Here is a 25,103-nt window from a genome sequence, read left to right as displayed (position 1 = left end):
TTTCGCTATGGAGCACAACTACACCAAAACTGAAGGGTTACCAGTCTGATTGTAATTGGAATGCAGCCATTCTTACTGGTATTAAACTTACAATTCTCACACGACTTACTTTTAAACGAGATATTCAAAATAGTGTTTCTGGAAAAGGTATACGTTCAGTGTCTGTTTACTAAAAGTTTTGCAGCAGCTCGCTCACTTAAAAAAGAACGCATCCACGAGGCCCGATTTATCTTTACCTTGCTAATATTTTTCGTTGTGGGATGCAAATGCAGGTAAGCCGTACCCAGTTGCACTATGTCGCTTTCGTCCATTTCGCGACGAAAGTGTGGTGCGTGTAAATACTCCTGTTCGGAGAATATATTGGCGCAAACATTGCCGGGAAACAGTGGGAGCAATGCTTTCGTACATGTGGCAATTTTTAGAGCCCGTGTGAACAAACCTTCAGATGACTTTTACCATGCCTATCGGAGAATCCGTAATTAGATTGTAGCATGGACATAATAGTCATAGAAGCTCACCATGCTATACTGTCTCTTTTTGGGACAAACCAGGTGGTTGGATAGTGCTACTGCTGTGAACAATATGGAGGATCAGACAGATCGGGTTAATGCTGTGACAGGAATCTTTACGTGGCCGGGTTGATAGCAGCGGGAATATAGTCAAAGCAGTATCCAGTGCCGTTCTGAAATGGTACATGATTATGCAGCGAGTAAAGAAAACTAGGAATGCAAAATTTTTGTGGACATGAAAATAAACACTCTTTATATGACAAAAATGTCGCAGGGGCACCATTTCCTTTCTGGGGGTACCCTGAAGTTTTGACGCTAGTGGTGTTCACCGACTGTGTTTACTTTACCGTGTGACGAATATTGTTTTAGAGATGTTGCTGTAAATATCGCCCGTTTACATTAATGCCCAACTAACACCTGCACGTTAATAGTTGTCTAGCTCACTCAAAACAACTACATCCTGTAATAATGGGTGCCTCTTCAGCCAAGCGGCCAACTAGTTCTTCCGGAGTGTCTATCAGTGTTCATTTCATTTCCCTCCACCAAAAGAAACCTATAAGAAATCAGCAACATCTATGAAACAGCATCACCAAGTACTTTGAACACCGTCTCTCAACAACACTAGCGTGAAAATTTAACTCCGAAATATTGTGTACGCAATTTTTTTTACACCCTGCAGATGGATTTTGGCTCCTATTCGTTTTAACCAGTTTAGCACCATTGCTTATGGGATAAGAGCTTTGTGTACTAATGGTCCCGCGTTCGATCCCAGATTTTGAATAACAAATTATCTTCTATGGCGGCCGAAGACCTTCGCAATAAAGACCGTCTAACTAAAGAACGGTTAGTCTTAAAAGGCATGTGTAACTACTGAGCAGATTAATGTAAAAAAAGAGAGAGATAAAAAACTGAAGGCGAACAGAACGACCAATTTTATTTTATCAAGAGAACCGGTGTCGGAGAAATGTAATTGACAGTGTTCTTGTTAGCAGAATGCAGACTGAAGAAAAATCAGATTGCCTTCTTGGCATGTGTAGACCCATAGAACGCCTTCGACAATTCGCGTTGCAAAGGGCATGAGGCATTAGTTGCAGCTTACTGTCACGTTTGTTCATCGTGTACATCGAAGAACCCATTAAGAAAGGAAGGAGAGCACATAGCAATGTTAACCTTCGCAGATGACGAAGACCTCGTGGCTGCCTGTAAGGAACACTTAGAACTGTTGAAAGGAATCCATGGAATAATTAGCAAGTAGTATATGACTTAAGAGTAGCCAAAGCGAAAAGGAGGTGATGAAAAGCAGTAGAAAGGAGAAGAAGGACATGTGTAACATAGGAATAGAGAAACAGTAGTTTATTAAAAAGGAATCTCCCATGCATCGAGCAAGTTCCCACATGATGGCCGAAGCAACGAACATACGAGAACCACATTAGCAGAGGCTGTGCTACTAATATGGGAATGAGGAAGTTAATTACGTCCAATGTTCAGCCTTGTACGGAGCTGAAACTTGGACCTCAAGAAATCCAGAGATGGAGAAATTGGGAGCTCTTAACTTAGATGCTGTCGAAGATAATGTGGGCAGATAAAACGCACAGTTAAGAGTTGTTGAAAAGAATAGCTCACCAAAGGAGACTGGAACGTCCTTACTAGAACAAGGCACAAGTTACTGGTATAGCTGCTTCACCGATCAGGACTGGTTAACTTGACCCTGGTAGGAGGAGCAGAGTAGTCAAGCAGTAGGAGCATAGAATATACCCAATAGCTTGCACAGGATGAGCAAAACAAAACTTGTTCCGAAAAAAAAGAGATGCCCCACAAAGGAATTAGCTGAATGGAACTGGAAACGGTAGATGTGATGTACCTGTACAGGCAAACAATTACAATTTAAAAAAAAAAATGAATGATTTATTCACCAGGAAGAGGTTAAAAAAAACAGCAAGTCAATAATATGTTGGTCCACTTCTGACTTTTGTGCAAGCAGTTATTCGGCTTGGTTCAAAAAATGGCTCTGAGCACTATGGGACTTAACATCTATGGTCATCAGTCCCCTAGAACTTAGAGCTACTTAAATCTAACTAACCTAAGGACATCACGCAACACCCAGTCATCACGAGGCAGAGAAAATCCCTGACCCCGCCGGGAATGGAACCCCTTGAACCCGTGCGCGGGAAGCAAGAACGCTACCGCACGACCACGAGCTGCGGACTATTCGGCTAGGAATTGATTGATAGAGTTGTTGGATGTCACCCTGGTGGATATCGTGCCACGTTCTGCCCAGTTGGCGCGTTATATCGTCAAAATCGCGAGCTCATTGGAGGGCCCTGCCCATAACGCCCCAAACGTTCGCAACTGGGGAGAGATCGGGCGACCATGATGTCCAAGGTAGAGTTTTACAAGCACGAAGAGAAGCGGTATAAACCCTAGCCGTGTGCGAGCGGTCATGATCTTGCTGAAATGTAAGCTCGGGAAGGTTTACTGTGTAGGGCAACAAAATGGGGCGTAGAATGTCGTCAGTCTACCGCTGTGCTAAAAATTATGTTACATCCACCATGATCTGTAGCTCTTGTACATAATTCCTAGTTTTCGTGAAAAAAGAAAAAAAAATTGGTTTTACTGTTGATGCACTGTAAAGAATATTGATAAAATGTGACAAGTGAGTATTCTGTATGCTCCTACACAGCTTGCGACATATCAGAGACAGTATTGCTCCATTCCTCAAACCTTCAGCTCGTTACTAGCTGCTGGGTTCAAATGGCTCTGAGCACTATGAGACTTAACATCTGAGGTCATCAGTCCTCTAGAACTTAGAACTACGTAAACCTAACTAAGCTACGGACATCACACACACCCATGCCCGAGGCAGGATTCGAACCTGCGACCGTAGCAGTAGCGCGGTTCTGGACTGAAGCGCCTAGAACCGCTCTACCATCACGGCCGGCACTAGCTGCTGGGAATCTACTGTTCAGAAACAGCGATTCGATTCTGGCCCCCCACAGCTCTGAGCAGCTACAAATATGACACGGCGCACACGATTGTTTTAAACGCTGACTTGCTCCGAGAATAGCGATCTCAGATTCAGAAAGAAAAACTGAGGGATCGGGGGGAGTATTTATTTGCTTGGTGAATTGCCTGAACAGATTAAGGTCGTAAAACAACGACCAAATCTGATGCAATCAATTTCTTCCATATTTTGATACGTTCTAAAAGAGAACAGTACGTCATAGCGTTTTTTGTACGCGCAGTTTTCGTCATGGGCCGGTGTTCCTCGGGCGCACTGGAAAAGCTCGCAGAAGCAGATGGTATCACCGTCTTTATTTCTGAGCGAAATGCATTTATAATGAGGCGAATAGTTGACGCTCGCGTCAGCCACCGGGCCCGTTCGGGGAAGGCTGGCGAGTGCGCATGTTTAATACATGGGGCGTCTCATGTTTTATGTCAGCACGTGTCCATAAAGAACGCGGTGCCCGCCCGTTGGCGCAAGACAGATCGACAGCTTTCTCCCGCGTCGATCTCCGGCCTTCTGCCGCGCTCGACCACGACTTTTTTCGCCCCGCCTTCCCCCTCTCCTCCCCTCATCGGGCGGCGTGTCCCGCCGTTTTTCTTCCCCTTTCCATTTGTTGCCCCATTTCTCGATTCAGCCGCAGTAGATATATGGCGCTACGACATGTGACGCCACAGCGGGTGCAGGTAGCAGGCAAGCGGCCCACAGGTGCGTGGCGTTTCCTTTTTCCCCCGCCCGTCGATGTATCGACTGCGAATTCAGATCGCCTCCTCGACCATAAATGGCCAGACACGCCAATGATCCGCTGAATTCAGTCGCACTGTTTTGTCGTCGGCCCATATGCGCCTCGTTCGCCTTGTAAACTGGCAGATTTAGAATTCTCGGACGCTGCGGCACGACGGGCATGTGTGCAAAAACCACACTGCCGATTATGATACCCACACGGTGCACGCGGATGCCCGAAATATCCTTCACTGTATAAAATTATCCACCGCGGCCATAAGTGTCCCGTGCTGTGGGGTCTCACCAGCCAGACACAGCTCTCACACGTGCGTTAGGACTGACGGCATTGCCCTAATGCTTACAAGGGAACCTCCCCATCGCACCCCCCTCAGATTTAGTTATAAGTTGGCGCAGAGGATGTGCCTTGAAAAACTGAAGACAGATCACTCGAGAAAAAAGGAAGAAGTTGTGTGGAACTATGAAAAAATAAGCAAAATGTACAAACTGAGTAGTCCATGCCTAAGATAGGCAACATCATGGCTAATGTGAACACAGGAGCGCCTGGTCCCGTGGTTAGCGTGAGCCACTGCGGAACGAGAGGTCCTTGGTTCAAGTCCTCCCTGGAGTGGAAACTTTTAATGTTTTATTTTCAGACAATTATCAAAGTTCAAGCACTCACACATAATCAACTTCGCTCTCCAATATTCCAGGACATATTCAGATTTCCTTGGACATATGCAGGATTTGGTGGTCTACACACGGAAAAATTTGAAAACGTTAAAAACATATGTTCTGACAGAGCACAGGGAAGACTGTGCGACTGTGAAACTGTTGCATTCATTTGTTGCAGTTTATGTGATAAACTTATGTTTTCATCACTTTTTTGGGATTGATTATCACATCAACAAGAAAAACAAGAAAACCTAAATCGGGCAACGTAGAAGAATCTTTTTACCCATTCGCCAAGTGTACAAGTTAGGTGGGTCGACAACATATTGCTGTCATGTGACGCACATGCCGTCACCATTGTCGTATAGAATATATCAGACGTGTGTTCCTGTGGAGGAATCCGTTGACCTATGACCTTGCGATCAAATGTTTTCGGTTCCCATTGGAGAGGCACGTCCTCTCGTCTACTAATCGCGCGGTTTTGCGGTGCGGTCGCAAAACACAGTCGCTAAACTTATTACAGTGAACAGAGACGTCAATGAACGAATGGACAGATCTTGACTTTGCGAAAATAAAGAAAGCAAACTTTTCACTCAAGGGAAGGTTTGAACCAAGGACCTCTCGTTCTGCAACTGCTCTCGCTAACCACGGGACCACGGCGCTCCTGTGTTCACATTAGCCATGATGTTGCCTATCTTACGCATGGACTACTCGGTTAGTACATTTTGCTTATTTTTTCATAGTTCCACACAACTTCTTCCTGTTTTCTCGATTGATCTGTGTTCAGTTTTTCAAGGCCTATCCACTGTGCCAATTTATAACTAAATCTGAGGGGGGTGCGATGGGGAGGTTCCCTTGTTAGTAACAGTACTACTGCTTGGCTTAGACAAATTATATATATATATATATATATATATATATATATATATATATAATTTCGTAATTTGTAATGCATACCGCATCGATACGCAGGCGCCGGCCAGAGTGGCCGTGCGGTTCTAGGCTCTACAGTCTGGAACCGAGCGACCTCTACGGTCGTAGGTTTGAATCCTGCCTCTGGCATGGATGTGTGTGATATCCTTAGGATAGTTAGGTTTAATTAGTTCTAAGTTCTAGGCGACTGATGACCTCAGAAGTTAAGTCGCATAGCGCCCAGAGCCATTTGAACCATTTTTTGATACGCATGCGCTAGCATGCGCTACGTAAAGTATTCCAAAACGCCACGCATAAATACAGAATATTTCTGGGGCTCATACCTCGGGTTCTGTTGGTGACAGAAAGGTAGCGTAATGTGTTTTAGATAGCCCTTGGGCCAGGGATCCAACAGAAGAATCTCTCCCTAAGTGTCCAACAGCACAGGGTTAAAGTTTGAATTTTACACACTTCCTCCACCTTAGGCATATGGAACAAATCGATTGGTTCTTTTTGCATTAGATGTGATCTACGGTGGGCCTAAAGGGGTTTAACGAGGCACCATTCAGTACAGGGGGGTTCCTGGAAAAACTCGAAGAACATGATTTTTAGGTACCAAAACAGAGCCGCGGATTCCAAGACAGCTATGCACAGTAAATGGCTGTAATTTTTACGATAAGTTCCTAAGATAACGACTTTGAATAGCCTTGAAAACTTTCTTGATATCTTTACCCATTTCCGACATACAGAGATCCAAATTTACCCTACTCGTACACGTAAAATACGCATTAAAATCCGATGTGAGGCGAAAACGTAGTTTACAATGTGTCCTAGCACGGAGAAATACGGTGACGGCAAACCTGTTTATGACCCCCAACATTTCTAATTTTCTCGTCGTGCTCATTTCACGAAACGTATGTGGAGTCAGTAATATATTGTCCGTCTCTTGTCGTATCGTACGATCGCAGAATTTCGGCAGTAAACCTCTCCGTGAAACTGATGGTTCGGAGATGTTTCATTCTGAGAGCGCCAACCTTCTTTGGAACTGGAATAATTGCGTAGTTCTTGTCTGAAGTGTATCGCGTGTCTCATATATCTTGCGTATCTGAGAGAGTAGTTCCGTCATGGATGGTTCTCCAAATGAAGGCTCTAATACAAACATCAAAACAAGTTTTGCATCACCTCGGTTCCGAGAATTCCGGAACCTGTGCAGAAATTTGGAATATAGATCAACATAAGCATCATTTTCGTCTTTTTCATTGCTCATGAAAACCAAACATTGCATGTTGTACCACCATACAGCGATGGTCCAGATTGCTGCACACAACGGTACGTCTAATACCCAGTAGCACGACCTCTTGCACTGATGCATGCCTGTATTCGTCGTGACATATTATCCACAAGTTCATCAAGGTACTGTTGGTCCAGATTGTCCCACTCCTCGACGGTGATTCGGCGTAGATCCCTCAGAGTGGGTGGTGGGTCACGTCGTCCATAAACAACCCTTTTCAATCTATCCCAGGCATGTTGGATAGGATTCGTGTCTGGGAACATGCTGGCCACTCTAGTCGAGCGATGTCGTCATCCTGAAGGATGTCATTTACAGGATGTGCACGATGGGGGCACGAACTGTCGTCCATGAAGACGAATGCCTCGCCAGTATGTTGCCGACATGGTTGCATTACCGTTCGGAGGATGGCATTCACGTATCGTACAGCCGTAATGGCGCCTTTTTTTGTATCCCGCCTGGAAAGCGGCGCGTGGGTCTGCTCCTGTAAAACTGAAGGGTAGGCCGAATGTAGGAAGTGAGTAGGAGCAGGAAAAGGTGAAATGCTTCGGTACTGCAATTACATCTGGTTTTGCTATATCACCATACAATAACTTGAATACATCAATTGTACTTAACTTTGGCTGAGATGAGCACGTAGGTGCGAAGCTGTACATCAAGTTACAAAGGCAAAATTTGTAGTGGCTCGCCCACTGTGAAACAGAAACAATGTTGCTTGGTCGTCTACTCGGAATCAAATGGGCTGAATTTGGAGCGGGGCTCTTAGAGCTGCACAGCGCCGGCTAGAGGGCGCTGTCGTCGGTGTCGGAGTCTTAGTGTCAACGTAGCAGAGCGCACCTACGATGTGGCATCGTAGCTATCGATACCACACCTTCCATGACCACCAGCGCTGTACGTCGGCTCCACATAATGCCACACGAAAACAGCCGGGAACCTCCACCTTGCTGTTCTCGCTGGACAGTGTGTCTAAGTTGTTCAGCCTGACCAGGTTGCCTCCAAACATGTCTCCGACGATTATCTGGTTGAAGGCACATGCGACACTCATCGGTGAAGAGAACGTGATGCCAATCCTGAGCGGTGCATTCGGTGTGTTGTTGGGCCCATCTGTACCGCGCTGCATGGTTGCAAAGATGGACCTCGCCATGAACGTTGGGAGTGAAATTGCGCAACATGCAGCCTATTGCGAACAGTCTGAGTCGCAACATGACGTCCTGTGGCTACACGAAAAGCATTATTCAACATGGTGGCGTTGCTGTCAGGGTTCCTCCGAGCCACAGCCCGTAGGTAGCTGTCATTCACTGCAGTAGTAGCCCTTGGGCGGCCTGAGCGAGGCATGTCATCGACAGTTCCTGTCTCTCTGTATGTCCTCTATGTCCGAACAACATCGCTTTGGTTCATCCCGAGACGCCTGGACACTTCCCTTGTTGAGAGCCCTTCCTGGCACAAAGTAACAATGCGGGCGCGATCGAATCGCAATATTGACCGTCTAGGCATGGGTGAACTACAGACAACACGAGCCGTGTAACTCCTTCGTGGTGGAATTACTGTAACTGTTAAGCTGTCGGACCCCCTCCGTCTAAAAGGCGTTGCTCATGCATGGTTGTTTACATCTTTGGGCGGGTTTAGTGACATCTCTGAACAGTCAAAGGTCCTGTGTCTGTGATACAATATCCACAGTCAACGTCTGTCTTCAGGAGTTCTGGAAATCGAGTGATGTTAAACTTTTTTATGTGTGTATAACGTCGTCTATTCCAGTGGCCTTGTTGCCACTTAGGTCTTCGAGTACTCTGTTAAATTCTTCACACAGTGTCATACCTCCTAACTCATCGTCATTTACTTCTTCTTCCCATTCTTTAATAATGTCTTCTGGTTCGTTTCGCTTCACTACCCTTTCTACATGCCTTCCATCTTTCAATCTTCCATCTTTGCTTGATACAGGTTTGCCATCTGAACTCTTACTGTTCATACAGTCGCACCAATTGTCTCCAAAAATGTCTTTAATTTTCTTATATGTAGATGTCATCTTACTAGTTGTCATACATGCTTCTACAGCCTTGTATTTCTCCTCTACATATTCCTGCCTTATAATTTTGCATTTTCTGCTAAAACAATCTTTTAATTGTCTGTATTCCGTTTCTTCTGAGTCGTTTTCTATTTTTTTATTTTCTTCTTTTGCTGCATGTATCCCAGTATTTCTTCCGGGTCTTGTCGTTTTGCGTGTTTGATCTACTGCTGCCACTAATACATCTTCAGAGGCTACCTACAGTATTTGCATTCTGTTGCATTTCTTTCCCTTGCTTCAGTCAATCGTTTCCTCCTGCAGCTTTAAAATGCAGATCATAACCAATCAGTAACGGTCAGAATGTTGTACATTTGCCCGTGGAAATGTTTTGCGCTGTCGCATCGTGTATTCAAAGTATACACACTCTCTCATGACTCTTAAACGAAGTGTTAGAAATTATTAAGTTGTGTTCTGTACAAAATTCTGCCCTTTTGATTCGTTTCTCCCAGTCTATGTTCTCCTATTATTCTTCCTTCTCTTAGTCATCGTACTACCGACTTCCAGTTCTCCAAAACAATTGGTTTATCGTACCTTTTACTCATCGAAAAATCTTCCAATCTCTTCTGCGCCTGCGGAGCTAGTGGACAAATAAACGTGTGCAATTGCTTTGGATTTTGGCATTACTTCGAATAACTGTTACCACGGTTTCTAGCGATTTATCTTCAATAAGGTAACCGAATGGTAATGAATATCTACGTCTATTTTTGTGCAATACATTATGTATATTGAATAAAAAAGTGGATTTTTTTTAAAAATTATTACGAGAATGGAGTACAGCAATTATTATTTTTCAACGCAATCCTCCTCACGTTCTGTGCCAGTGCTGGACGACTTTCTCAATTCAATATGCAAAAAACTCTTGGGAGCGTGTGCGTAACCAGTTATGCACTGCTTCCAGAAATTCCTCATCTTCAACGTACCTTCTACAGAAAGATCTTCTTTCAGTGGTTGAAAAATATGAAGGTGCCAAATCCGGAGAATACGGTGAGTGAGGCAATTAGACGAACATGCGGCCTCCCTGCACATGTCCATGCGCCTTTCTTTCATTTATGATGTTTTGGAGTCCACCTAACACATACTTTCTTGAAAACCAGTACGTCATGAAAAATATGATGGGCTGATCCGACTCTAACGTTCATCGTTAGTGCAACATCGCTCATTGCAATACGCCTATTTTCCTGAATCTCTCATCAACTCCCATTAAGTTATCGTCCGTAACTACAGGCAGAGTGTCCTGGGAGTGGCGAATCTTCAAACCTTGTTACAAGCCGTTTGAATTTATCTGTCAACTCGTACCCTTGTGTTCGATTCAAACGACTTTCACCATGTTGCACTACCATCCGACAGTGAATTTCGACTGGTTTCAACACTTCAGTTAACTGGGATCTAATGACACACCGCTGCTCCACGCTTGTGCAAACCTGCAAGGATGCCGCCGTCTTGTTTCACAAATTCTCAGCATCCCGTTGGCGAGGCAGGCGTGTCATCCCCATCTGATGATAGTTCTAGGGCACTCTCAAAACATAAGAAAGAAGTACAAGACTTTGTCGACGTTTTCTTTTTTTTTATAAAACTTTTCCGTTATTCATCGAATGGGCCTTGTATACAGGATGAAAAGTATTTAAACCGACAATCTATGGGAGGTTGTAGGGGACATCAAAACAAATACACTCCTGGAAATTGAAATAAGAACACGGTGAATTCATTGTCCCAGGAAGGGGAAACTTTATTGACACATTCCTGGGGTCAGATACATCACATGATCACACTGACGGAACCACAGGCACATAGACACAGGCAACAGAGCATGCACAATGTCGGCACTAGTACAGTGTATATCCACCTTTCGCAGCAATGCAGGCTGCTATTCTCCCATTTAGACGATCGTAGAGATGCTGGATGTAGTCCTGTGGAACGGCTTGCCATGCCATTTCCACCTGGCGCCTCAGTTGGACCAGCGTTCGTGCTGGACGTGCAGACCGCGTGAGACGACGCTTCATCCAGTCCCAAACATGCTCAATGGGGGACAGATCCGGAGATCTTGCTGGCCAGGGTAGTTGACTTACACCTTCTAGAGCACGTTGGGTGGCACGGGATACATGCGGACGTGCATTGTCCTGTTGGAACAGCAAGTTCCCTTGCCGGTCTAGGAATGGTATAACGATGGGTTCGATGACAGTTTGGATGTACCGTGCACTATTCAGTGTCCCCTCGACGATCACCAGTGGTGTACGGCCAGTGTAGGAGATCGCTCCCCACACCATGATGCCGGGTGTTGGCACACCGCTCCCCACACCATGATGCCGGGTGTTGGCCCTGTGTGCCTCGGTCGTATGCAGTCCTGATTGTGGCGCTCACCTGCACGGCGCCAAACACGCATACGACCATCATTGGCACCAAGGCAGAAGCGACTCTCATCGCTGAAGACGACACGTCTCCATTCGTCCCTCCATTCACGCCTGTCGCGACACCACTGGAGGCGGGCTGCACGATGTTGGGGCGTGAGCGGAAGACGGCCTAACGGTGTGCGGGACCGTAGCCCAGCTTCATGGAGACGGTTGCGAATGGTCCTCGCCGATACCCCAGGAGCAACAGTGTCCCTAATTTGCTGGGAAGTGGCGGTGCGGTCCCCTACGGCACTGCGTAGGATCCTACGGTCTTGGCGTGCATCCGTGCGTCGCTGCGGTCCGGTCCCAGGTCGACGGGCACGTGCACCTTCCGCCGACCACTGGCGACAACATCGATGTACTGTGGAGACCTCACGCCCCACGTGTTGAGCAATTCGGCGGTACGTCCACCCGGCCTCCCGCATGCCCACTATACGCCCTCGCTCAAAGTCCGTCAACTGCACATACGGTTCACGTCCACGCTGTCGCGGCATGCTACCAGTGTTAAAGACTGCGATGGAGCTCCGTATGCCACGGCAAACTGGCTGACACTGACGGCGGCGGTGCACAAATGCTGCGCAGCTAGCGCCATTCGACGGCCAACACCGCGGTTCCTGGTGTGTCCGCTGTGCCGTGCGTGTGATCATTGCTTGTACAGCCCTCTCGCAGTGTCCGGAGCAAGTATGGTGGGTCTGACACACCGGTGTCAATGTGTTCTTTTTTCCATTTCCAGGAGTGTATTTTTCCCTAATGTAATTTTTTCCTATGAGGTTTATTTAAACCGGTGGAGGCCGTATTACGCTCTTCATATGGTTGGTGCATACTACGTAGCGCACCACAACGGACGAGCTGAAGAGCTGGTTATCAACAACAATACCGTATCCCGCATCATACGACCTTCGATGCTGTGTACCAACGTCTGCGTGGGACCCGGGTCATTTAGCAGATTACCGGGACAAGGACGCCGTCGCACGGTAAGAACGCTGCAATTTGAGGAAATTGTATTGCAGCATGTGGAGCGGGATCTTTGAATCAGCACTCGTGCAATTGCACGTAACATGGGGACGAATCGGACGAATGTAAGAACAGTCCTTCGTGTGCAACTGTTACGTCCATTTCACTTACAGCGTGTCCACAACCTGGAACCAGTTGATTATCCACCCAGAGCACAATTTTCACTGTGGAACCTGGAACAGTGTGAAATGCACCCTACATTTCCATCCTCTGTGTTGTTTACCGATGAAGCAACGGGCGTGATGAAGTCTTCGACATGCACAATTCGCATGTTTCGAGTGAGGATAACCCACATGCCACAGTTACTAGCGCTCATCAAGTGCGGTTCTTCGTTAATGTGTGGGTCTGTTTAATTGGGCCGTATCTGCTACCTAGGACATTAAATGGCAGGCAGTATTACAATTTCCTCGCCAGAGCATTGCCAGAATTGCTGGAAGACGTCCCGCTCCCTACAAGACAACGCGTGTCGTTCCAACATGACGGGGCGCCGGCATATTTCAGTCATCATGTGCGTCGATTCCTAGACCGACGGTTCCCAGAAACGTGGATTGGCAGAGGTTTTCCTGTACCATGGCCTGCTCGATCCCCAGCTACGTCCCCTCTGGATTTTTTTTGTGTGGGGAGGGATGCGAACCTTGTTTACGCAACTCCTGTTGCATGAGAAGAGCATCTGGTTGCCTGGATAGTAACAGCAGCAGCAGCAGGAACAATTCAGGGTACTCCTGGGGTTTTTGCCCGTGTCAGACAGAACATGATCCGACGGTGTAACCTTTATTTACGTGTCAATGGAGGCATTTTTGAAAATCTACTGCAACTGAAATTGGGTTGTGTTAATGTGTTGTCTCTCAGCCATAAAAAAATGGAAAAGTGTTTGTTGGTTTAATTAATTTGCCGCCAGAGAAATATTCCTCTACCGGTTTAAATACTACTCATAGGAAAAAATGACATTAGGGAAAAATATTTGTTTTGATGTCCCCTACCATCTCCCAGAGTTTGTCGGTTTAAATACTTTTCACCCTGTATACGCAACAAGGACGGTCGTATCACAATCCACTTGGTGTTTTTGGAATTTAGTTTCCACTCCTTATAATTGTATTGAATTGTATTGAACTAGGGACCTAGAAACGACGGTGTGGCTTCGTCCCCGCCGTAGCCCGCAGTGGTTCACAACCCCACAACAGGCTACAGCAGTCCACTCACCCCACCGCCGCCCCACACCGAACACAGGGTTATTGTGCGGTTCGGCCCGCAGTGGACCTCCCGTTCGGGAACGTCTCACACCAGACGAGTGTAACCCCAAATGTTTGCTTGGTAGAGTAATTATGGTGTACGCATACGTGGAGACAGTGTTTGCGCAGCAATCGCCGACATGGGTGACTGAGGCGGAATAAGGGGAACCAGCCCGCATTTGCCGTGGCATCTACATCTACAGCTACATCCATACTCCGCAAGCCACCTGACAGTGTGTGGCGGAGGGTACTTTGAGTACCTCTATCGGTTCTCCCTTCTATTCCAGTCTCGTATTGTTCGTGGAAAGAAAGACTGTCGGTATGCCTGTGTGGGCTCTAATCTCTCTGATTTTATCCTCGTGGTCTCTTCGTGAGATATACGTAGGAGGGGGAAATATACTGCTTGACTCCTCGGTGAAGGTATGTTCTCGAAACTTCATCAAAAGCCCGTACCGAGCTACTGAGCGTCTCTCTTGCAGAGTCTTCCACTGGAGTTTATCAATCATCTCCGTAACGCTTTCGCGATTACTAAATGATCCTGTAACGAAGCGCGCTGCTCTCCGTTGGATCTTCTCTATCTCTTCTATCAACCCTATCTGGTACAGATCCCACATTGATGAGCAATATTCAAGCAGTGGGCGAACAAGTATACTGTAACCTACTCCCTTTGTTTTAGGATTGCATTGGAAAACCGCCTTAAAAACCATCCACAGACAGGCCGCCACACTGGACCTCGACACTAATCTGCTAGGCGGATTCGTACCGGGGACCGGCACACCTTCCCGCCCGCAAAGTAGTGCGTTACACCGCACGGCTAACCGGGCGGGCACTCCTTATAATAATTGGTCTTACTTATTATTATCTAAACTTATCTTTTGGCTACACAGCCATGTAGCCCCCACATGCACTCTCGCACATGAATTAACATATAAAAATTGTCGCTATGTATCTACACTACTGGCCATTAAAATTGCTACTCCACGAAGATGACGTGCTACAGACGCGAAATTTAACCGACAGCAAGAAGATGCTGTGGTATGTAAATGATTAGCTTTTCAGAGCATTCACACAAGGTTGGCGCCGGTGGCGACATCTACAACGTGCTGACATAAGGAAAGTTTCCAACCGATTTCTCATACACAAACAGCAATTGACCGGCGTTGCCTGGTGAAACGTTGTTGTGATGCCTCGTGTAAGCAGGAGAAATGCGTACCACCACGTTTCCGACTTTGATGTAGGTCAGATTGTAGCCTATCGCGATTGCGGTTTATCGTATCGTGACATTGCTGCTCGCGTTGGTCGAGATCCAATGACTGTTAGCAGAATATGGGATCGGTGGGTTCAGGAGGGTAATACGGAACGCCGTGCTGGATCCCAAAGGCCTCGTATCACTAGCAGTCCAGATTACAGGCGTCTTATCCGCATGGCTGTAACGGATCGTGCAGCCACGTCTCGATCCCTGAGTCAACACATGGGGACGTTTGCAAGACAACAACCATCTGCGCGAACAGTTCGACGACGTTTGCAGCAGCATGGACTATCAGCTCGGAGACCATGGCTGCGGTTACCCTTGACGCTGCATCACAAACAGGAGCGCCTGCGATGGTGTACTCAACGACGAACCTGGGTGTACGAATGGAAAAACGTCCTTTTTTCGGATGAATCCAGGTTCTGTTTACAGCATCATGATGATCGCACCCGTGTTTGGCGACATCGCGGTGAACGCACATTGGAAGCGTGTATTCGTCATCGCCATACTGGCGTATCACCCGGCGTGATCGTATGGGGTGCCATTGGTTACACGTCTCGGTCAACTCTTGTTCGCATTGACGGAACTTTGAACAGTGGACGTTACATTTCAGATGTGTTACGACCCGTGGCTCTACCTCTCATTCGATCCCTGCGAAACCCTGCCATTTCAGCAGGATAATGCACGACCGCATGTTGCAGGTCCTGTACGGGCCTTTCTGGATACAGAAAATGTTCCACTGCTGCACTGGCCAGCACATTCTCCAGATCTCTCACCAACTGAAAACGTCTGGTCAATGGTGGCCGATCAACTGGCTCGTCACAATACGCCAGTCACTACTCTTGATTAACTGTGGCATCGTGTTGAAGCTGCATGGGCAGCAGTACCTGTACGAGCCATCCAAGCTGTGTTTGACTCAATTCCCAGGCGTATCAAGGCCGTTATTACGTCCAGAAGTGGTTGTTCTGGGTACTGGTTTCTCAGGATCTATGCACCCAAATTGCGTGAAAATGTAATCACATGTCAGTTCTAGTATAATATATTTGTCCAATGAATACCCGTTTATCATCTGCATTTTTTATTGGTGTAGCAATATTAATTGCCAGTAGTGTAGATTACTCTTAATGTATTGAAAAGATTGCAGTTCGTTTTTACCTGCCTTTTGTTCTTAGCTGACACTCCATTTCACGCTCCACTCAAGACGAATTCAGTAAAAAATGTATCTAGTGCTATAAGGTGGCCACCACTACGACTGCAATCTGATACTCACCAAAGACTAAAGTGCCCAGTCAGAATCTTTCCTTCACGGCATGTGGAATAGACTGCCATGCGCTGGAACGCAGACATCTATCGCAAAAAGCCACGGAGAGGGAGTCCGGAAAGGGCAAGATAGCCAGCGCAACAAAGAAGACGTTTTTCCCGACTGCGCCGCCATCGGTAACCGAAGCGCACGCGGGCCCTTCGGCAGGTCCTGACGACTCAATCGGCGACGTCCGGAGCGCAGTACGAGTCCCGATCGAGGTGTATGGGTTTTGTCGCGCGGAACCAGACCTCCCTGGGAAAGCACCGGTTCTTACGTCAGCCCTGAAGGGGGATTTATATCTAACATGGCATAATAGGTGCACTGCAAGTAGGTACAGAGTCGGAGGATGCAAGAACACAAGTCGCTTGATGCAATATACAAGTGCACTGCTAGCCGGAGCTAGGCGACCAGCATTCAAAAGTTGGTGTGGTAAACTAGCCCCTTGTTTGTCCTGATATCGCAACTCCGTCCTTCGTTCAAATACAGCTATAGCAGTGCTCCACGAGCCTCGCTCCATGTACCGCTGTCATCGTCTCACCCCTCCGATGGCCCTCACCACAGGCCGTCCATCTTGCTTTACTATAGTGCGCGGAAGACAAACTGTCCGTAAGTCTCTGTACGACAACCAGTTGCTGGCTGATTTTATCTTTTTGGTCATTTCACGAGGTGTGTGGGCGGAGGGGGGAGGGGTATAAGTGCAAATATTTCTCTTGGTGATTGAGGACGTTGTACTGAAAAACATTACGCCAGTATTAACATCATATGCATATTAATAACTATAGCCATTACAAATCGTATGTTCTGGATTGGTTAGTACCTCCAGGCACATGTGACAAGGGCTAGCCATTAATGCTTATTTTCCCCTGGACAGCAGGTAGATGTTGAAGCGTGGACGCTTGTCATACCGATAAGCGTAGTCCACTTAGTGGTCCAGTACGACCATGCAGAAAACATCAGGTCACAAAGTTTGTGGCATGTTTGTGGAAGATTGTTCGACGTAGAGAAAAATCAACCAACAGATTGGTATAAGCACATACAAGGTGGTTGGAAATTCCCGTTACAGACTTCTAAGACTTGTAGAGGGGAGTGAGTACATCGAATTTTGATTAGGAACCCATGTCCTGAAACGTCATCTAACGAGACTACAGCACGTCAAAGTTACAGGCACGGGCGTCTGTAAATGTACGTATACACGGGGTGATTCCGTGATGATGTTACAGACTTTCTAGGATGATAGAGAACGGTACATGTATTAATTTGAAGTAAGGATCCCTGTGGCGGAAACGAACGAGCCGAAAGTTATAAACGAAAACTGTTCTGATAGCTCTGACAGTTGAATACATGTACCGGTTCTTGAGTTGCGAATACTGTAGGGTTGGTAACTTTCAGTGGTGGTAGTGTGGACAAAAACGAGAAAAATGTCCAATAAACGCGGGCTGTAAATTGCATACCTGAGGAGCTATGAGCATTCGTTCATCTTCGCTAATGTGAAACAAATCTCCTCTACTGAGCAAGTGTTCATAGCTGTTAAGGTACGCACTTTAGAGCCCAGGTTTATTGGACATTTTTTTCTTGTTTTTGTCCACACTCACATATTCCTGCACAAACTCGCCAATTCTTTCCATTAACAACAACCACGTAGGAGACCAATTTCCACCCGGAGATTATGGATAATGATCTAGACTAGTTTCACTTCATCCATCCTTGCTAGAAGGGAAAATAGGACGACAGCCGACATATGTACCAAGCAGAAAAATAAACCAGCATGTGTATTTTTATCTCTGATTTACTGCGAACTCAATCAGTTTCCGAATTCCCTTATGCCGTCGTCAGACCCTCTCTGGTAGCATAGTGGCTACACATATTTTATCTGACAATATAAACGCCCTCCGTATGCTACCATAGAGGGCCTGATGATGACATAATTCCTCTGATATAAATCAGAGATGAAAATACAGCTGTTTCCGCGCGGGATTAGCCGAGCGGTCTCAAGCGCTGCAGTCATGCACTGTGCAGCTGGTCCCGGCGGAGGTTCGAGTCCTCCCTTGAGCATGGGTGTGTGTGTTTGTCCTTAGGATACTTTAGGTTAAGTAGTGTATAAGCTTAGGGACTGATGACCTTAGCAGTCGCCCGCATCTCGTGGTCGTGCGGTAGCGTTCTCGCTTCCCACGCCGGGGTTCCCGGGTTCGATTCCCGGCGGGGTCAGGGATTTTCTCTGCCTCGTGATGGCTGGGTGTTGTGTGCTGTCCTTAGGTTAGTTAGGTTTAAGTACTTCTAAGTTCTAGGGGACTGATGACCGTAGATGTTAAGTCCCATAGTGCTCAGAGCCATTTGAACCATTTTTGCACCTTAGCAGTCAAGTCCCACAAGATTTCACACACATTAACATTAACAGCTGTTGGTTATTTATTGCTGGTTGTATCTAATCTCATATGTGGATAGAGTAAGACTTCACGACTGACACAGTGGTATACCAGGTCAGTCCATCTTACACGCCCCCCCCCCCCCCCCTCCCCCAAATTGAATACAACGGACAAAGCGTTGATACAATCATGTGAAACTTTTAGGAAAGTCCTTCTTTGGAACACTCAATTTGCGCTCCACATTGACTTCAGTGCCCGTTATGTCGTCAAAGCGCTGGTCCTTCATGTGAGTATCTGTATTTTGTCGTTTTGTTCTATGTTCCTATCGATGACACTTTGTCCGGTCGCCCGTGATATATTTTTCCAGAAACGAGTGCGTTTTGAATTTCAGTCAAGCAGTGGCAGACGTCCCCCTGTCGATGTCTTCCGTTCTGGAGTGAAGATGTGCGAGACAAACTTTGCAGACACTTTTCTCTTCTTATAAACATTCTGGAGAATGTCTTGAAAACTTCATATGGAGATGTTCGTCTGTAGCGATTTGTGACACAGCAAGATGACACCCTACTCCCGCTACTTAGTATTACCTGCTGATATCTGACAGGTTGAATGCCCATTTGTTGTTGACAGTTGTTAGTTCAAGCTGCCAACGTAGTTACTGGACTAACGTCTCTTGTATGCCTGTAGTAAAATCAGTAACAGATCAGTTTGAATGGACAATCACAGACCTCAAATCATAACCCTTAATGAATGTAAATGACATTTCGAATTCTTTCTCGTTTTGGCGTCAGGTATTTTGGTTTCTTTTGACTGTCTATGAGATTTAATTTTATTTTCGTGTTGTTGTTGTGGTCTTCAGTCCTGAGACTGGTTTGAGGCAGATCTCCATCCTACTCTATCCTGTGCAAGCTTCTTTATCTCCCAGTACCTACTGCAACTGAATCTGTTTAGTGTATTCATCTCTTGGCCTCCCTCTACGATTTTTACCCTCCACACTGCCCTCCAATACTAAGTTGGTGATCCCTTGATGCCTCAGAATATGCCCTACCAACCGATCCCTTCTTCTATTCAAGCTGTGCCACAAGTTTCTCTTTTCTCCAATTCTATTCAATACCTCTTCATTAGTTATGTGATCTACCCATCTAATCTTCAGCATTCTTCTGTAGCACCACATTTCGAAAGCTTCTGTTCTCTTCTTGTCTAAATCATTTATCGTCCACGTTTCACTTCCATACATAGCTCATTTACTACTTCAAGCGTTTCATTTCCTAATAGAATTGCCGCAGCATTGCCCGATTTAATTTGACTACATTCCATTATCCTCGTTTTGGTATTGTTGATGTTTATCTTACATCCTCCTTTCAAGACACTGTCCATTCAGTTCAGCTGCTCTTCCAGGTCCTTTGCTGTCTCTGACATAATTACAATGTCATCGGCGAACCTCAAAGTTTTTATTTCTTCTGCATGGATTTTAATTCCTACTCCAGATTTTTATTTTGTTTCCTTTACTGCTTGCTCAATATACAGATTGAATAACATGGGTGAGAGGCTACAACCTTGTCTCACTCCCTTCCCAACCACTGCTTCCCTTTCATGGCCCTCGACTCTTATAACTGCCATCTGGTTTCTGTACAAATTGTAAATAGCCTTTCGCTCCCTGTATTTTTCCCCTGATATCTTCAGGATTTGAAAGAGAGTATTCCAGTCTTTTATTTTCGTATATTATTTAAAATTGCGTTAACGTATACTGCATGCATGTCAGCGTGTAGCGCAGCGCCTTCTGCGAGTCTCGCACGGCAGCTTGTCGGTACTCACGAGGCGGCCGGCCTGGTTGTTGTGCAGGTTGATGCGCGACTGCAGGTCGCCCGCGCGCTCCCTCACGTCGAGGAAGAGCCGCGAAAAGCGGACGCCGAAGTCGATGTTGTGCGAGCAGCCGCCCCACTGCCACTGGCTGGTGGCCGCGCCGCCCAGCCGCCCCCGGCCGCCGCCGCCGCCGCCCCCGCCGCCTCCGCCGCCGCCGCCCCCGCGCCGCCTCCCGCCTCGGCGCCGGCCGCCCGGCGCGGCGCATGCGCACTCGAGCAGGCGTCCCAGGCTGCAGGCACGCGCCACCGCGTGCGCCACCCCGGCCGCAGAGATGGCGTACGCGAACGCCGACTCGCGGTACCCTGCAACAGGTGCGCCCGGGGTCCGTACACGTTACTGCGCTCTTGGCAAGCAGGCGGCTTAATTTTTTCCAGAAAAGTACTGTTTTTGAAATTCCGTTTCTTGAGTGGGTGTACCATGTGTGCTGTGTACAAACCATCGTTCACCTGTGTGAGTTCAATATCGCCTATAGACTACATCAGAGGTATTCATATCGTAGACAGTGCACACATTTACTCTTCAGCTGTTTCATCTTACTGTTACGAAAATGCTGCTTTTTTTCGAGCCTACTTACCACTCCGATACTATGTCCTAATCCAACTAAGCGAAGATTTAGCCGAAAAGTTGAAGGAACCAGTTACAAAAAAAATGGTTCAAATGGCTCTGAGCACTATGGGACTTAACATCTGAAGTCATCAGTCCCATAGAACTTAGAACTACTTAAACCTAACCAACCTAAGAACATCACACATATCCATGCCCGAGGCAGGATTCGAACCTGCTACCGTAGCGGTCACGCGGCTCCAGACTGTAGCGCCTAGAACCACTCGACCACCCTAGCCGGCGAACCAGTTACAAAACAGAAAGGTGCCAGACTTACACCCAGGCAAGAAGTTGGAATATTTCAATGATTATAATAAGCAAAATAAAAGTTTTCGCGTACTTCGGTAAGTAATGCTGCTCTAAACAAAAAACCTACCACTAGAAATCGGAAGCAAGAGGGAGAAAGCGCAGTGTTTCAAGTTATTACATTCTAGAAGTGGCTGTATTTCCATAGACGAACCTGTCATCATGGACTCAGGAAGTCTCAGATCGTCTCCACATGGGAGCGGAAACAATGGCCGCTACTAGAAAAGAAAAAAAAAATCGGACGATTTTAGAGGACAGGAACGAGAGAGATGCATTTTCAATTTCAATTGGAGCCATAAACTTTGTAATGAAGCCATTGCTGAGTGAAAGATATATATTTGGTCTTCATGTCTCAACAGCTTACTTTAAGTCATGGCTCATTAACTAATCAATTTGGTGTAAATATATCATATACGAAGTGTGGCTATAAAATGACGGGGCTATTACTGTAAAACATTTTATTTCAAAAACATACACATATAGTTATTTTCATCCTCAGTATACTCCCCTCCTCTATCCATACATCGCTCCATGCGAATTTCTATAGTTGGTAACAGTACTGGAGGTCTTCCTCAGCGAATTCCTAGATGAAGCGTGCCGTTTTCTCTTTCACTGCTTCAACTGACTGAAATGTTGTTCTTTTAATGCAGATTGACTTTGGAGAAAAAATAAAAGTCACAAGGTGCTAGGTCAGGAGAATAAGGTAGATGGTCTAACTCTGGGACGCTTCACTTCGCTAGAAACCTCTTAGCAGACAGCTTGTTGTGCTTGTGCGTCGTTGCTGGCCGAGGTGGCCGAGCGGTTCTAGGCGCTACAGTCTGGAACGCGCGACTGCTACGGTCGCAGGTTCGAATCCTGCCTCGGGCATGGATGTGCGTGATGTCTTTGGGTTAGTTAGGTTTAAGTAGTTCTAAGTTCTAGGGGACTGAGGACCTCAGAAGTTTAAGTCCCATAGGGCTCAGAGCCATTTTGTGCGTCGCCCTGATGTGAAATCCATGACATGTTTTTCCACAATTTAGGTCGTTTTTCCTTATTTTCTCACAGAGTTGAGCAAGAAACTCAAGGTAGTAATGTTGATTAATAGTCTGACCTTCAGGAACACAGAGAAAAACCACAATGTCATGAATACCGAAAAAAAAGGATCATCATGATTTTGAATCTTGAGTTGCTCATTCGACTCTGTTTCGTTGTCTGTGAAGTTAGGTCTTTACAATGCATCGATGTGCGACTAGTTTCTGGATCATAAGTGAAAAACTAAGAATTATTACATGGTATCACTATGTCCAAGAAATTAGTATAATTTTTAATGGTTTTGAAAATGTCAGTACAAACATTTCAAGAACTTCTTTTTGTTCGATCGTGAGAATTTTCGGTAGCGGTTTCGCACACACTTATGGCATGTTAAATTGTTCACGTAAAATTTGGCTTACGCATTCTTTGTCAATTCCTGCAATTTCAGTGATAGATCGAACCCTCAACCGATGGCCACATAGAATCAGATCGCTTGCTATTTCGATATTTTCATCCATTTTCCAAGCTGAAGGGCGTCCCGGGCGTGAGTAATTTTGGGAACGCTTAAACCAGTCAAAAACTGGCGTACGTCATAAACAGTCTTCGAAATACACGCCTTTTAGTAAAAGATAGGTTTCAGTAGCGGTTTTCCCAAGTTTCATGTGGATCTTCACGAAAATTCGCTGCTCTGTTATGACACTTACCATTTCTCCGGGAAATCACAATAAGACCTTTTACACAAATGAAGGCCACGGTAGCATCTGATTTGTCTACAAATACCAGAGATGCCACATTCGACTATGAAGACATCACGCTTCCCAGCTATTGGTCGTTCATTTTTGGCGCATGCGTGCTTACTATGTGGCGGCATCGGTCCCGTTACTCTATAGCCACATCTCATATACGAGAATAGATATTAGCACTAAAAGGCTTTTGTAATCAAACAAATGTTACATATAATTACAAACGACGTACGATAGCTAATGCAACGGCAATAAAGAGTTTTTTAAACGTCATTAAGATATAAGAGTGGCAGAATGTTTATAGTACCGATAACATAATGATAAATATAGTGCTTTCCTTAGCAAATTTCTCATGCTATTTGAGAGACGCTTTCCATTAGAACATTCTAAACACGTTACCAGCAGTAAAAGGCAGCCTGGGTGGTTGCCTAGTGGGATAAGGACATCATGTAGAACAAAGCAGGCATTATATCAAAATGTTAGAAGTAGTCACAATCAAGCTACAGTAGCCCATTACAGCAGGCCGGTGTGGGCGAGCGGTTCTAGGCGCTTCAGTCTGGAGCCGCGCGACCGCTACGGTCGCAGGTTTGTATCCCGCCTCGGGCATGAATGTGTGTGATGTCCTTAGGGGTTCAGGGATTTTCTCTGCCTCGTGATGGCTGGGTGTTGTGTGATGTCCTTAGGTTAGTTAGGTTTAAGTAGTTCTAAGTTCTAGGGGACTGATGACCATAGATGTTAAGTCCCATAGTGCTCAGAGCCATTTGAACCATTTGATGTCCTTAGGTTTACGTAGTTCTAAGTTCTAGGGGACTGATGACCTCAGATGTTAAGTCCCATACTGCTCAGAGCCATTTGAACCATTTGATTTAGCACGTTACAAACAGTATAATAAGGTGCTTCAAAATGTTATTAGGAATGCAAAGAGTATATAGTACGTAAACAGAATAGCTGATTCTCAGGATAAGATTAAAAACATATGGTCATTTGTGAAGAAAGTGTGTGGTCAGCAGCACAAGGTCGACGATATAAAGTCAGTTCGTAGTAAAAATATTTCTGTTACTGATAAGTCAGATGTATGTACAGTATTTAACAACCATTTTCTGAGCATTGCCGATGAATTAAATGAAAACTTAGTTTCTACAGGGGATCTTATAACTCTCTTGGAAAATTCCTTTCCGAGATTATTGTCTGAAATACTTCTCTCCGATAGTGATAAGGGGGAGACTGAGTCAATAAATAAATCACTAAAGACTAAGGACCCTCATGGATATGATGGAGTGACTAGCCGAATATTAAAGTATTTTGATGCACATGTTAGCCCTGTACTTAGGCATATTTGTAATTTTTCCTTTAAAAATGATCCGCTTCCTGAATGCTGCAGTAGAAGCAGCTTGAGCACATGCACTCTGCTACTATAATTTAAGATGAACCCCCTTCAATAGATCACAAGTGATATTCTTGGTTTCGACTTATTACCAAGTCCTCAAAAGATCGTGTATTTAATTTACTGACTGATCAATTTTTTATACTAGCTGTTTAGTGTACATTTGCGACTGGGAATACAAGTTCGTGGATCGAATCTGCAAGCAAGCGTCACCCGCTGACGGCTTCCATCCGAAAGCTGCAGGCATAATTCTTTTTAAATTTATTGGCGTAAGGAATGTGTCTATACAGCCATGTCAACAACGGAAATGTTATAATACGGCTTGTTTTTGCCACTTCAGCGTATACATTAGTTTAAATGTCCTGGTACCAAGTTACAACGGCTTAGCAAGACAGATTCCGAAATAAAACAAATTTCCACATCCAAAGTATACTAAAATGAGTAAACAAGACGAAAATGTAACACTGGATACGCAGTGGTCGTATGC

At 45.8% G+C, this 25,103-nt stretch overlaps 1 protein-coding gene across 1 annotated transcript in view; it reads right to left on the bottom strand.

Annotated features, from left to right (window-relative positions):
• LOC124594536 (protein Wnt-4-like) overlaps window positions 1-25,103 on the bottom strand; it is a 297,425-nt gene that overhangs the window by 100,112 nt on the left and 172,210 nt on the right. Inside the window, exon 4 of the mRNA XM_047132909.1 lies at window positions 20,522-20,871. Within this exon, the coding sequence (XP_046988865.1) occupies window positions 20,522-20,871 (350 nt within the window). The remainder of the gene's footprint in view (window positions 1-20,521; window positions 20,872-25,103) is intronic.

The sequence above is a fragment of the Schistocerca americana genome, chromosome 2, assembly GCF_021461395.2.
Source record: "Schistocerca americana isolate TAMUIC-IGC-003095 chromosome 2, iqSchAmer2.1, whole genome shotgun sequence".
Classification (NCBI taxonomy): Eukaryota; Metazoa; Arthropoda; class Insecta; order Orthoptera; family Acrididae; genus Schistocerca; species Schistocerca americana.
The sequence above is the reverse complement of the archived record's forward strand: the minus strand, read 5'-3'. Positions and strand labels throughout refer to the sequence as shown.